The sequence below is a fragment of the Lissotriton helveticus genome, chromosome 3_1 (genome assembly GCF_964261635.1).
Source record: "Lissotriton helveticus chromosome 3_1, aLisHel1.1, whole genome shotgun sequence".
NCBI lineage: Eukaryota > Metazoa > Chordata > Amphibia > Caudata > Salamandridae > Lissotriton > Lissotriton helveticus.
The window spans coordinates 112,368,124-112,383,561 of NC_136061.1; the positions used below are offsets into that span (position 1 = coordinate 112,368,124).

The window sequence follows — 15,438 nt, forward strand, 5'->3', positions numbered from 1 at the left end:
ACCGATTCATAAATACCGAATCGGTAAAATTCGGTATTTATGAGTCGGTAAAATAGAATTACCTACATCTGGCCCTATGTGTTCTATATGCAGTATATATTCCAGGCACATGCCTTTGGTCCACTAAACAAATGTCGACATAGAGAGTCTGGAAAATGGGAGAACTTTATAAGAACAATACCTTTCTCCCACAGATAGACTACACCCAGGGGGTGGGTCTCTCCCCTAGATGTGCTTTTATAGCACCCCCTGAAAAAGACATATAGACAGCTATTCCCTGACCTCCCACAGGAGCCTTGACGTTGGAGTTTGCTCCCTTAATGGTGGCAGGCTCTGCGGCCAGGAACTTGATCACGCTAATGTACAATTCTGCAATGGAGGACCTGATGCACCTTAATGCCATGGCTTGGATGCTCTGGGCCCGAGAATTAGCATCTGACATACCCGATGAGCAGTGGTTGTTTTGCTCCATGCACACCATAGAAGCATCTATGCGTGGGAGGCACAGATTAATACACTACAAGTTTCTACACAGGCTATACTATATACCTGTATCTAGGCAAAGTTCATCAAGAGTGGACATGCCCAATGCTTAAGATGTAGGAACCTGGATGCGAATTGTCAGCATCTGGCATTGAAGTGCCTCCTGGTCAGGGATTATTGGAATCAGGCATTTGGGACACTAAATGCAACGATGGGTCTAGCGCTTGTCGCAGACCCACTAATGGTGCTGTTGGGCTATGTCAAGATCCCCAAGAATGTGCGTAAATTTGTGGGGATGGCACTATTTATGAGTAAACTATGAGTAGCCATGCACTGTAGGTAGCGGTAGGGCTCCCGTGACAGCAAACTGGATCACAAGCATGGTCACAAATTGCTCACATACTGAAACCTATGGCAAATTGCTCCCTACAACATCTTGTCCAGAAGACATATGGGGAAGCCTGAGATCACACTTGCCAGAGGCTTTGTCTAGTCCAGACGGGGAAACATCAATCATTAGTGACCTTGTGCATAGGCACAATGACTACACAACATGCAGGGTGCTACACATACCTGGAATACCAATACTGTTGGCATGTGATGCCATGGCAAAGAACAAATTTAAGTTTAAGTCTGTTTGATTACGATGTGGTAGTTATGTATCCTGTGTACGACATACTGCTCAGTTCTGTGCTGCTGATATTGTACAACATACAGAAAAAAACTTAAGCACTTTGCTGAGGGCACTGAGTGGAACTGATCAGACAGAGTCAACAGTGTGACGCTGGAAATGGCAAATCTGAAGTAAGCAGAAGCTGGCTGGTAATTGTTGAGGAACTTTGGTAGAAAACTACTCTAATTTCTACACTTTCTTTTTCTGTCTTCCTTGCTAACCTTTCGACAGTTGGTGCCAAATCCTAATTTTACCCTCACTTGTTTCTTGTTATTTTTCTTATCCTTTCACTGACAATGTCCCTCAGCTCGATCCAACCTCTGGTGCTCCCTTCATACAGTCATGGGTAGCAGGGCCTTGCATCTCCCCTAAAGTAAGGGCAGAAGGGTCCTACTCATTACCCATTGGTTTCAGGCCCTGCCATTCTAGTTCCTTGGGTTGCAAGCCCCTGACTCTCCACTTCATTTAGGGATAGGAGGCCCCTGCCACCTATTCTCCTTCCATGGATGGCAGTCCCCAGCTGCTCATATACACTTCCATTCATTGTCGACTTTCCCACTGCCATTTTTGTAACCCTAATAGCAAGACGTGGAAGGATTTTTTTTGGGTGAGTACACATCCTCGTTTTTTGACCCCCCGTATTAAACTTGCGCTGGTAATTTCCACCTGTGATGGCGGTTACTTATATAAGTGTCTCTTAATAGTGGAAATATCTTTGTCAATCCAACCCTGTACGTCCAACTGAAAAAAGGGAAGTGTAGTAAATACACCAGGGGCTTAAACGTATAGGGCACACTTTCCCTGATTGCGCCCATCACAGACCTTCAAACAGGTGCACCGGGTGCAAACAGGGAAGTACGCCCTATTATGTTGGCTTCAGAGCTGCTCCGTGTTCACTATGTAGGTGGCACCAGCTTGCACTTTACAGAGGGATTGGAAATCCCTTTGAAGGTGGGTGTAGTAAGTGACTGCACCTGCCTGCGAAGGGATGTCTGGGGGGTCCAGAGGACCCCCATTTGGCTCCTCCCTTCAGAGGGCTGACATCAGGGGCTGAACTGAGAGTGCACCACCTTTTTTTGGCACACTGTCAGTGCGCCTCCTGAAAGCTTCTTTACCTCTGTGCCAACATGCATAATGAGCTGGCACAGAGGTAAAGAGATCCCTTGTTTACATGTGGCAACGCTATCTGTATTACAGAAGGGGCCGCACAAGCATCTGCGGGTCCTGCTGTAATACCAAAGTGCCCCTGGGGGGGCACAAAGAAGGCACACACGCCTGTTGCACCACCGCCTGTTTCACAGCAGGTAATGTACATTCCAGAATAAGATATGCTGCCAATTGGATCCATTTGAAGCAATCTCTTACATATCAAGTCAAATTCATTGTGGCCCGAAGTTGAACAGTAGGGGCTGAGGCATTCGTTTTACTGAGCAAATGTGCTCCTGTGACAATTTGGTTTGGTTCGTCACTGGGGGCCGCCAGGTAGCTACACAGGCTATGGCATTCAGGTAACTTGCTCCAAGGGTGCAGGACACTTGGTGACGGGTGAGTAGGCTCATTCTCTGCATGCTGACACTGATAATCAAGTACATCTGCAGATTCATATGGTCAATTGGCTAGATGTGAATTGTGACACCATCGCTGGACCTGCATCACACATTTAAAGGAAGAACAGACTGAGTAACCTCAATTGGCATTTTGTCGACGTTTGTCCCTAAGGGACCAGGTCTCCTCTCAATCATGGTCCTAAGATCTCATGTGCATTGATAAATGCCAGGTCTTTAGTCAAACATCATCTGGAAGTCGCCGAGTTAATTGACACACATCAGTTAGGTATTATCTTTGTGATGGAAACCTGGGGGCTGGTCTTGGGGTCCAGAGATGACTGAGGTAGTCCCTCTTGGCTATACTATTCATAGGCAAGACAGAGAGGATAAAAAAGGAGGAGGGCCTGCGGTCATTTATCATGATGCCTTTTCTGCTGTGTTTTCCTCCACTCCTAAATTGGAGTATGAAGGTTTGGTATTTAAATTAGAGCTTATTAAAATGCAGTCACTCAATGGACTCCTGCTATATAGACCACATCTGGAATCTTCCCTACTTACATCAGATTTTACACAGTTGGGCGATTTCAATTTCCATTTACAGAATCACAATGACCCTGACACAGACACACTTCTTGATATAATGTCTAGGTTTGGTTTGGTACTAGTGAATGTGAGGATACTTTCCAAATTACTGGAGGTTGGAGATTATAGGGTGGAACTGATTGATCCTGTTTTCCCTGGAATCTAATATGTGTGTGGTAAGAAAGCCTATTACATGTAGCCTGCACATTGGTATGGTATTTGTTATTTTGCAATTGTTTCCCCAAAGGTCTACCATGTAGACAGAAATAATAACAAACTAAATGAAATAAAACCAGTACTATCATGTAACAAGAGAGCGAGTTTCTCAGAAATAATAGGTGATATTTTTGGTGCACTTATACCCTCAGTTGGAGTCATTCTCAATTCACATAAAATTCGAAAATTGTCTTCAGTGATTGATTGTTTATCAACAGATACTGCTGGTGGTTTCTTATTGATTGACACAGAAATGGTTGCAATCAGATCAATGATTTTGCAAAATCGACTTGCCCTTGATATCTTATTGGCAAAAGAGGGTGGAGTCTGTGGCATGTTGAAAATCCAACACTGCTACACGTATATCCCTGACAAAAGTAAAGGTATTGAGGGATACATTAAGAATATTACAAAATTACATAAAGATCTGACTCAACTGGAGGTTGACGGTGTCTGGGAGAGACGTAGTAAGACTTTCTCTTCTGTGGGTAAATGGTTTTCTACCTTTGGAAGTAACTTATTAGGGAAAATAATAATGCCAATCATGTTATGTTATGTTATGTTACCTTGTTTTTTGTATAGCGCAAATCCCCACTGGTCTCTAAGCGCTTTCCAGAGGGAACAAAACACCTTGCCACTAAGAGCTCCTCACAGCCTGCCCATTATATTGCGGGGAATGTCTTACTAAACAGATGGGTATTCAAATGTTTTCTGAAAGACAAGAGCCCTGGGTCTCCTTGCAAGAAGGCGGGAAGCTCATTCCAGAGCTGAGGAGAAGGATCTACAGAGCTTTTACCTCCTCTGGTCTTAAGTTTGAATTTTGATGACGTCAAATTCACAGCTTTTGAGGAGCGTAGAGCTCTGCCTGGGACGTACCGCACCAGTCGATCCTTGATATATCTGGGGGCCTCCCCATAGATGGCCTTATGAGCTACACAAAGACATTTAAACTGCACCCGATATTCAATAGGCAGCCAGTGTAGTTTGTGCAGCAAAGGAGTGGCACGAGTTCTTCTCGGAAGGGAGAAAATAAGTCTAGCCGCATCGTTCTGGACTACCTGCAATTTTCTGATGAGTTTTCTTGAGAGGCCCAGGTAGAGGGAATTACCGTAGTCCAGCCGGCCTATGACAGTAGCAGACACAATGGATTGAAGCGCCGGGACTGAAAGAATAGGTACTAATTTCCGCAATTGGCGGAGTAGGCCAATGCAGGTGCCAACCACCGAGGAGACTTGAGGGGCCATAGACAACTCTGAGTCAATTTTTAGGCCCAGACTCTTCACGACTTTCCCTAGAGTAGGTGCCTCACCCAGTTCGGGGGCCCAAAAAGCTCACACCAGGGATTGTTGGGAGTATCGATGATAAGTACCTCCGTTTTGTCAAGGTTAACCTTCAGAGAGTTGTTGGCCATCCAGTTAACCGTGAACCTAAGAAGTTTTTTGACTGAGTATTAGTTTGTTGACTGACTTGTATTATCCAGTTGAACCAGGAGTTGCGTGTCGTCCGCATAGTTAAATACTTGACAGTCTCTCTGCATTAAGTTCAGCTACCAGAGGCTCCAAGTAAATATTGAAGAGAAGCGGAGACAAAGCTGAACCCTGGGGGACCCCGCAAGTCACTGGACTGGCCCTGGATAGTTGGTCTCTCATTTGCACTTTCTGCAAGCGGCCAGTTAGAAAGGAGGTTAGCCATTTAAGCGCTTGCCCCCTGATCTCAAGATTCGACAGCCATAGGAGCCTTAGTAATAATAACAATATATAAATGTTCTAAGTGTAGATGGGAAGAAAAGATATTAGAATTTAGACGAAAGTGTCATAAAAAAGAGAGAACACTACATTTTCGATAAGATGAAGATGGTACTTGGTATCGTGGGTTTCTATGATGCCTCCAGGAAGCCATCAGAGGGGGGATTGATGGAGCAGGGGTTTTGCAAAAAGAAAACATGCTCGGATTAACACCTCCGTAATACATACTAACTGTGTGCAGTGTAAACTGAGATACAAAAACCCAAGACCAAGAGGGAAACCGTTGTGCGCATGTGTGCACTAATGTGAACTAAAGCATGTAAGAACTAAGCTACGTAGCAAGAAATAATGCATGACTAGGCCTTATTTCACCTTTATGCATGTTGCTTTAAAAAAACTATATATTAATGAATAATGCCACTTTTTACCTAAAGCTTTTATAAGAATATATTGACATGGGATAGTGCAAAGGTGAGTGGTAAACAGTGAAAAGTGTATCTCTGTGTAATTAATGAATGTTTATGTTTCATTGTCCATAGTAAGCCTAATGGGCCTTCATTATTCTTAAATTAGCCTGATAGATGAGGGGTTGGAGAGTGAGAAGGGATTTCCCGACAAAAACAGACAGAGGAGCTGAGCGCTGCAGAGGAAGAATACAAGTTCAAGGTTATTCAGCTCGAAGTGCATTGTTCGTCTGTCAAAAGATGATACGTGGCCATGGAACTCAAGACTTTTTCCGCGGTGTAGCTGAGAAATACATATGAATTATTATGAAAGTATCAAGTATTGAATTAAACGAATGAGTCAAACATGATGTAATGAGAGAGGTTAAAGAATAATGAGTATTAAGAATTGTGAATGGGAACCTGATGGTGTGACCGACCACCTCCCAAATCGACCAATGAGCTGTTGAATTGCATGAATTGCTTCAACTGATGTGGGACGGACATGTAGGTTTTGGGGTATAATTGGGGTGCCTTTGGGTTTGTGGTTTGGAGAGTTAGGTCGGATGGAGAGGAGAAAGGGGTGATGTGTCGCTGTTCATCGGTTTGCAGAGAGGCCTAGCTGTTCCTGTCCCTGTCACGCTCCTGGGTTCTGAAGTCTTTGTTCCCTGGCTCTATTTCAGGGGAGCCCCACTACCTCTTGGCCAGGGGGGTGATATTTCAATGATTCCTTGGGTTAGCATATCTGTCTGACTCGTACTTTGCATTTGCAAATGTATTTTTGTCTCTGAAACCTTATGTCTCTTTATCTATCCACTCCATCATAAGTATATTGTTTAGCATTATGTTTGATGAAACTTATGTCTCTTCATCTATCCCCTCCATCATATGTATATCGTTTCACATTATTTGCTGAAACTGATGTCTCTTCATCTATCCACTCCTTCATATTTATTGCGTGAGTTTGACACTATTTGCATTTTGCTGATGTTTTCTCTCCGTTTGTGAATGTAATTGTTTGCATTTGTAACCTGTATGCGATGAGCATTTATTAATTTTACAATAATTTGAGATAAATCTTTATTAATCTTACCGAGAGCCTGTGATTATTTAGCTGACTAGTTAGTTTGTTAGATAGTATTATCAGTACCATCAACTTCTCGACTAATTGGTCCATCGACCAAGAGGAAAGAGAGTTGATATACAGGTTTAGTTATGTATTTAGAAATGTTAAACATGAACCTGAAAAGAAAATGTTTCATTAAAACTTGACTCCCAGCGCATCAGGGATTTGGGTGAATGTGTATGGGCCTTTGTATTGTGATATTATCGAGTATTGATCCCTGATTAGCTGGTAGCGCTAGATCACATTGGATGTATGGTGTTTAGCAAGCATGGTTGCCAATCATAGGTATGTTTTTGTCACCCTAAGCAATATGGTGTCCACCACAGGCAGGCTGGTGGCCATCCTTAGCATATTGTGGGTATCCTGTGTATTATGATTGTCATACCTGGCTTGTGACAGTAGTACATGGGAATATGGGGCAACAGCTATTCTTATAATGCAGGCAAATCTGAGAGTACTTGATTAATTTATTTTATTTATTTAAGCTTTTATCGCGCACAGCTACCCACAGTGGGTTTCCCGGCGCCAGGGATAGACTGTAGAAGAAGGACATCACAGCACCTGACTTGAGGCAGCAACCAGCTATTGGCTACGCTTAGTGAAAAGTAGAGTCTTCAGAGCCCTACGGAAGCGAAGTAGGTTGGTCTCTAACTTTAATGTCAAAGGGAGGGAGTTCCAATATTTAGGGCCCAAGATAGAGAAGGAGCGGCCTCCCATTTTTGTCAGCTTACATCTTGGCACTGTGAAATTGCCAGTGTCTGAGGACCTTAGTGAGCGCAAGGGTCTGTAAGCTTTTACCAACCCTTGAATGTAAGCTGGAGCGCTACCCTGCTTGGCCTTGAACATGTAACAAAGTGCCTTGAATTTAACACGTTCGGGGATGCTCAGCCAATGGAGGTCACACAAAGCGGCAGAGGCCGAAGTGCGTCTAGGGACGTTCTTTAGCAGGCGTGCAGCCGCATTTTGTACAACCTGAAGCACATGTATGGTAGCTTTATCTGCGCCCAGGTAGAGAATATTGCCATAGTCCAGGCGTGATGTTACAAGTGCCTGGACTACGGTTCTGCGAGAGGAGAGGGGGAGCATCCACAGAATCTTATGAAGCCACCGCAGCGTTGAGAAGCAAATGGCTGCAACCTTAGTAGCCTGTTGCTTCATAGTTAGCCTGTCGTCAATAATGACGCCCAAGTTACGAACTGCAGTGGATGGTGTCGGCGCATTTCCCAGTTCAATGGGCCAATGACGGGGACCCCAGAGATGTTTGTTCCGACCCAGAATGACCACCTCGGTCTTCTCCCCATTCAGTTTGAGACAATTTCTCCGCATCCAGTCGGCCACAAGGATGAGGCCAGACTTGAGTGCGGAGGTATTGTTCTCGTCTCTCCCTGATAGGGAGAAGACAATCTGGGTGTCATCTGCATAGGAGAACAAGGTTAGCCCAGCCTGTTCTACTATGGTCGCCAAGGGTTTAACATAAATATTAAATAATAAAGGGCTAAGGATTGAACCTTGGGGAACGCCGCGAGTAGATGGACAGATGGTGGAAGCTGCTTTAGGGGAAAACACTTGAAAGGTTCGGTCGCCAAGGAACGACACCACCCAGTCCAGGGCCCGGCCGGCCACACCAAGAGATCTCAGAGAGTCAATAAGGATGGAATGCGACACGGTGTCGAAGGCTGCGCTCAAATCCAGCAGGATGAGCGCCATGGTGTTTCCCTGATCGACACCGTGCCTAAGACTCTCTGTTACCCCCAGGAGGGCAGTTTCAGTAGAGTGCCGAGGCCGAAAGCCCGACTGCGAAGGATGGAGGATGGCAGTGTTTTCAACTAATTTGGAAAGCTGGGAATTAATATGTCTCTCCAATATCTTCGAGAAGATAGGCAACAATGATATAGGGCGGAAATTGGCAGAGTTGGAGGAATCTGCACCCAATTTTTTCAATAGGGGTACAACCATAGCGTGTTTCCAAGGTTGGGGGAATGAGCCTCACTCAGAGAAGCGTTAAGTAATTTGATAATAATGGGGTGTGTGAGGGGATCTAATTGTTTCAATATTTTGGCCGGGAGCGCATCCCGTGGGGAGCCCGATCGCACACTATTTAAACAGGAAACAAAGGAGATGGCGTCTAAAGGCTGCCAAGTGGTGATTACTGCATCGATGGCGGTATTCTCCGATTCCTGGACCATATCAGGGGCAATGGAAGTAGTCCCTGGGAGTATGGTAAAATGGTCGTAGATAAGATCAACTTTATTTATGAAGTAATCTGCCAAGGATTGACACTGGGCGGCATCAAGTGCCGGGGGGGGAGGAGTAGAATTTGCACCAGTCAATTTTTTAACAACAGAGAAAAGCACCTTTGGGCAATTTTGTGCATCAGTCACAGTTTTTTTAGTGTAATCTGCTTTAGCAGTTTTACAGCTATTGTGGTACTTTTTCAAGGCTTCTTTATAGATGGCTTTACGTGAGGGGGAATAACCTTGTCTCCATTTACGCTCCAAGGTCTTACATTGTGAGCGGAGGCATTTAAGTTGTTCCGAGTACCACGGACCCGGGGGATGGTGTAGAGAAGCGGACTTCAATGTCATTGGTAGCGCCGAATTGACAGCGTTAGTTAGCCAGAGTTCAGTGGCGCAATTGAGTGCAGCAACTGGTAGTTCAGTGCACGGAAGTGATTTGATCAACAGCTTATTGAGTTCTGGCATGTTGATCTTCCCCCAATTCCGGGCTGGCCTAGCAGTATCCATCTCAGGTCTTATTGCTGTTTCAGCCATATCTAACGAGAAAGGGACAGCTAAATGGTCGGACCAGGCAATTTGTAGGGCTTCTCGGGAACAGTCAAAAGAAAGATTGGACAAAATTGGGTCTAATAAATGACCGGCATAATGTGTGGGACCTGTAAGTTGAAGATTAAAAGCTTCCAAGATGGAGAGAACCTGATTCCTATAAGGACACTCGTGGTCTTCAAGATGTATATTTAGGTCCCCTAAGATCGTAAAATTCGATGCTTTGAGCAGTACTGGAGCTAAGAAATCCGATAATGATGTTATCCATGAGCTCGCTGTCCCTGGGGGACGGTATATCAATAATCCAGACAACGTGAATTGGGGGGTAATGGTCAGTTTAAATAGGGCTGATTCACAATCTTTTTGAATGGCATCTACCAATTTACAGGTGTATACATTCCTGTAGACAATTGCAATTCCGCCACCCCTGCCAGAAACCCTATCCTGACGAAGAATGGCATAATTAGGAGGAATTGCATCTGCAATATCCGGACCTGAGCAATCCCTGAGCCACGTCTCAGTCAGGAATATCGCATCAGGTTGATTTTCAACAAGAAAGTCATGGATATTATATTTATGTTGTGGCAAGGATCTGCAGTTGATGCTCCAGCATCTTAAAGGGGGGCGAGTGGAAGCTGTCCTAGAGCATGCCTGCCTCTTTCGTCTACCTTGATATTGAAGGGATCTGCATTTAGTAGGAGTTCTTAATGAGAAGCTGCATCGAGTGCAGCTGAACTTGTGAGGCGGGAAAGGGTAGATAGAACAATTATTATTAGGAGTACCGCGTAGCGCATACAACTCTTCATATGAGTATGTAAGAATCATGGTGAGTATAATAGATATTTTCACCAAGAGGGAGAGTGTGTCGAACCCCGGAGCCCGGCCCTGCGCGGACGGGCGCAGACGGGCGCAGACGGGCTGACTCTGGCGTGACTCCGGCGCTGGCGAGGCGCGTCCACTGCACGCGTCCGCTGTCGCGGAAGATATCCGTATCCTTTTGTAGGGATGGCTAGAGCGCTGAACCAGCTGCCGCCTCCCACTCAAGATGTCTGCCGTGAGAAATGCTTCCCTTCTACTCGGTAATCAGCCCTGAAATCGGCTGTTACCGACGAAAGTGCAAGGGGAGTGATTTGTAGGGGCGGGGTAAGTGTAAATGCTATTTCAAAGCTAGTTACGAGTAAATAATAATTTTTAAAATTTCGGCGTCTAAAATAGCTGCTAGCGTTCGTGTACAATGCGCTTTCAATCAGCGTCAGTTGCACACAGTAAATCACACAGTTAAGCACACAATTTCGCTCTACCTCCCGGCTCAAGCCTCAGGAGGGGTCCAAGATTAATGCAGGTAACACCAGTGTCAGCGCATTGATTAACATGACAAGCAGACGGTTGGAGACTAGACATTATTTACTATAAATAAAAACTGACAGGTTGGGGAAAAATAGTGCTGTTCTTGAGAAAATGACAAGCTTTTGTGTGGTATAATTCAATGTTTACACAACATAGGAATCTTTATTGGACAGGAGCATGTAAGCCTCGTAAAAGTGATGCAGTGAAATCCACAAGATTTCACTGCCTCACTTCTAGGACGCCACTGGGGTAAAACCTTATGCCTGCTTGTAGCAGGTGTAAGGAATGATGCAGTGTAGTTGGAATAGGCCTCAAAATGCATTGCTGGAGTTGCGTTGTGCTTGCAACACGACTCCAGCAATGCGTGACTCTTGCCCCAACAGATGCGTCAGAATTTCTGATGCATCTGTCAATCCTTGTGCTATGGTGCGCCGTATTGTAAATACGGTGCATCCATGGTGGCGCAAGGGTATCTCAGGGTGGCGCTGGAAAAGTGACGCATCTCTACAGAAGCGTCATTTTCTTGTAAATCTGTCCCTGTGTTTCCAAAATATACTTTTAAAACTGACCTTCGAATGAGAATTCATGATGATCTGTGGAGATGTACTACTTATGTTCTTTCCTTGGTGCCTGACGACACCTACTGTTATGGCTGCTGTAAAGTCAATGCTTAGACGGTTTACTTTTTAATCGATATGCTTTGCATGACATTACTGTTGGTAGCCCTGCTTAATATGCTGGGTTTGGGTACATCTCATTTAAAGCTTATCAGTGTATCCTTGTTGGTTCCTATCTGAAGCAAGTTGCCCCCTGAGTGTCATACTTTTTGGAGAAGTCTTTTGTATCCACCTCTTTCTTTAGGTGCCATTTTCACAAATGTCATTAGCTGGCACCCTAATATTACTCAGTTTTCAGAGCAGTCTAATACATACCTGTCTCAGGATAAAGGCCACCACATCTGTAGACTCCCAGTAGCTGGCATGGAAGAGATGGGGAAGTGCCACAGTTGGAAAGGCTGTCAGGACATCAGGGCAATAGAGGGCATAGTCGATTCGCTTTGCGCCCCACCAATTGGATGTAACTGCAATAAATAACAAAAAATAGACTTGAATCAGTGTTCCTGCACAGTTATAGACATTTATCATAGATACATTCCACATCTATAAAAAAACATCAGGGCTTGTTAATAGCATGTGTTGTAAAGGAGGACTTATTTTTTAGTTGTTAAGTTACCGCCATCTCATAACCAACCATGCTACATGTATGAAATTTACGAGATGAACCGAATAAATCTGAGCCTCATTGAACTTGGATTGTAGGTTGCTGCAAGGGAGTCCAAGTATGTCTTGTATGAGCCAAGTAGTGGTCGACGGCAAATTCTGAACAGGGTTGTGATGGTTGGAGGCCGTAGGAGGAACAACGACTTGGGAGGTGACAACTCTTATTCCTACATTTAGACCACTTGCATTGGGAATATTACAATGCTGCTTCAGGGGGGTCTACTGCAGTTGACAGTCTGGTCTAGTCGGACATTAAGACTATAGGTGTTCAAGGCGATGTAGACGTCTACGGGTAGAATCGCTGCAACCTCATGTCTGTCCATAAATTCTTTTACTCTATCCAACACACAGGCTAGGAAAGTCTCAACCTTTTTAGAAGATGAAAAAACCCATGTATGTCTATATATGTGAAACTGCACACGTAATTTCTTTGCAATGCCTAGTCAGTCGGCTGATGGTGTCGCAGGGACTCGAGCTGAGGGACCGGTGCAGGTATCGGTGTGGGTGGTTTGAAGAGAATGTGAGGGGATCTCTCTAGCAGGAAAATGGATTCATGTTGGCTCTGGTTGGGAGGCAGAGTCCTTTAGTGCAAACATGAGGATAATGTCTATTTTTGAGATAGTGAGGTACAATCATTTTAAAAATATTATTCCTTAGCATAAGAAATGTGGACTTATTGGGTGAGATTGTCTCATGTTTTGTTTTGCTTTTGTAATGGAAGGGTATTTAGGGGAAGATTAGGAAGTGGAGACTATAATCACTTATTGTGCTTCATTCTCCCTTTGCAGTCAAAAAGATACCGAAGTTACAATAGGAGGAGTTGAGGGTACAGGTCATTGGCATGTGGTCAGAATGTTGGGGTCGTAACGTAAACAATGTTTCAGTATTCACTATTAGTGTGATAAAAAATGGAGTACAGTTAGCTAGAGAATGATATTCCCTGACAGTTTTGGTAAGTAAGAAAAAAAATCTTAGAAATTCTATCTTGTGTACGAGCTTGCGGGTGAGTGTGAGTTTACGTAAGTGAGTGTGTGCAAGTGTGAATGTGTGTGTATGCATGTTTGTGTGTGAATGAAATTGAAGGTCGAAGGGCGTGTGATGTCACTTCAATTACTCCTAGCTTTTTGGTGAATTGATGTTCCGGCAACTAGGTATGGAACGTTACAGAAGTCCAGGCAAGAAATTATTGTCGCCTGACCGTCCACCTTTTGTCGCTCCACTTGTAGAAGAGGAATCATTTTATGCAGAATTCTAAGTAGCAGCAGGGGAAATACAGTTTATTAATATGATCTAAAAAGGAGAAATTGCTGTAAAAAACAAAGTTTCTCAGTGATTTCCAAGCGGTAGGTGGCATGGCGAATTCAGATGGCCACCGACTAGGGGTGACGTGCAAACACAAAGTTTGTTTGCCAGGAGGCCCAGGCCATCATTAGACGAGACAATTATTTGAGTGTTAGTGACGTAACAGCAAAACAATGAATACATTGTTGTGGACAAGACTTAAACATAAATGAATCAACAAATGTATCTACTTCGTCCAAATAACAACAAACAGAAAAATGAATTCATGCGTTCTAAAATGGACACATTGGAAATTACATACATGTCACAAACACATCGGACTGGACTTTGGGAGGTCTTATATGTCCTACTGTGCTTTTGTCTATCCGGACCTATCTACTTTGTCTCCACTATACTTCTTTATTGTGTGGTCCTGGTGAGGTCAGAGTGTAAATATAGAACTCCTTGTCTATGCCAATTTAATAGAGTTTAGACTGTCCATTGTTTAACGCAATATTTCGAGATGATTGCTCTTGGCCTCAGGGAAGTGGTGCCGATGCGTTTCAACCTTCGTGGTGGGACCATGAGATATTTTGATGGAAGATTTTCATCAGGGCGAGGGAAGCTTTTGAAGGACACTGAAATGCTTGGTAGTGTGGTAAGAAGCCAAATTTGGTGGAGGTCTATCAGTGACGTTGATAGGTCTCTTCCCGTGTATTTTTTCTTTTTATCTTCTGGTCACCTTTATTTTCAGGATATCTTCTGGGTTGCGCAGTCTTTTCTTACGGGTACTTCAGAGTGCTCTTGGTGGCTCCAATATACTCCATGGCAATTTCTTCCTGCCAAGTCTAAGCTCTATTAAATTGGCATAGAGAAGGAGTTCTATATTTACACTCTGACCTCACCCGGCCACGCCCACTCTTCCTGGCCACGCCCAGCTGGGTCTTTAAAAAGGAGCTGACTACGAGCTCACACAGTCGGATTCCTCCCCTGCCTTCCGCGGGAGTCACAGTTAAGCCCTGAGTTTTTAAATACTTATCCAGCACAGCGCTCGCTTAGCGCTTTTTTAATTTACCTTACCCTGCATTCAGGGACTTCTCCCTCGTTTCAGCCACTCCCGTGCAGCCGAGGTTGACGCTGCAGCGGCCATAGGATTACCCGCTCGCCGCCTTCAGCGGCCGCTCCCCCGGCCACGCCCACTCTTCCTGGCCACGCCCCTAAGCGGCCCTACAAATCATGTGCTTCCCCCGTACGCGCAGCGGACGGGCGCAGCGGGCGCGCCGTTTGCGCGCCTAAGGCAAGCCCGTCTGCGCCCGTCCGCGACCAGACGGGCCCAGGGCCCCGAGATGCTGCCCTTTTTATGACATACTCACCCGCCTCACTTAGAAACCTCCAGCAGCCCCCTTGCGCTCTCCTATCCACAACTTGGGACCGCCTGGTGTCTCTCGGCATCGCGGCTGACTTGCCTTTTCCCAGACTCACTCGTGCACCCGTGCCGGCCCCTGCCCCGTCTGAAACTCGCATCCGCATACTGTACCTTAACACACGGTCTCTCCCCCAACACCACACCGATATCTTCCTCCTGCTAACTGCCGAGAACCCAGATATTCTGTTGCTTACCGAGACCTGGCTGTCTGATCTTTCCCTCCCTGACATCCTGGCTGCCTTACCCCCTAATTACTACTTGCTGAACGCTAATCGGCCTACGGCCGTCGTGGCGGCGGGGTCGCAGCAATCATCCGCAAAGACTTACCTCTCATCACGTCTTCGTCATTATGCCTCCCTGACGTCGAGAATCTTGTGATTAGCCTGCCAACCGAAACTGGTGCCCTGACCCTCATCGTCCTATACCGCCCCCCCACTCCCATGCCTCTGTTCCCTGCCGCTCTATGTGAGCAGCTCTCTGCCCTAATGATTTCCTCAGCCCGCGTT

General features: G+C 45.2%; 1 protein-coding gene across 1 annotated transcript in view; it reads right to left on the reverse strand.

Moving 5' to 3' along the window:
• PITPNM3 (PITPNM family member 3) overlaps positions 1–15,438 on the reverse strand; it is a 1,384,705-nt gene that overhangs the window by 161,841 nt on the left and 1,207,426 nt on the right. The window contains exon 11 of the mRNA XM_078679323.1: positions 11,878–12,026. Coding sequence (XP_078535449.1) covers positions 11,878–12,026 — 149 coding nt within the window. The remainder of the gene's footprint in view (positions 1–11,877; positions 12,027–15,438) is intronic.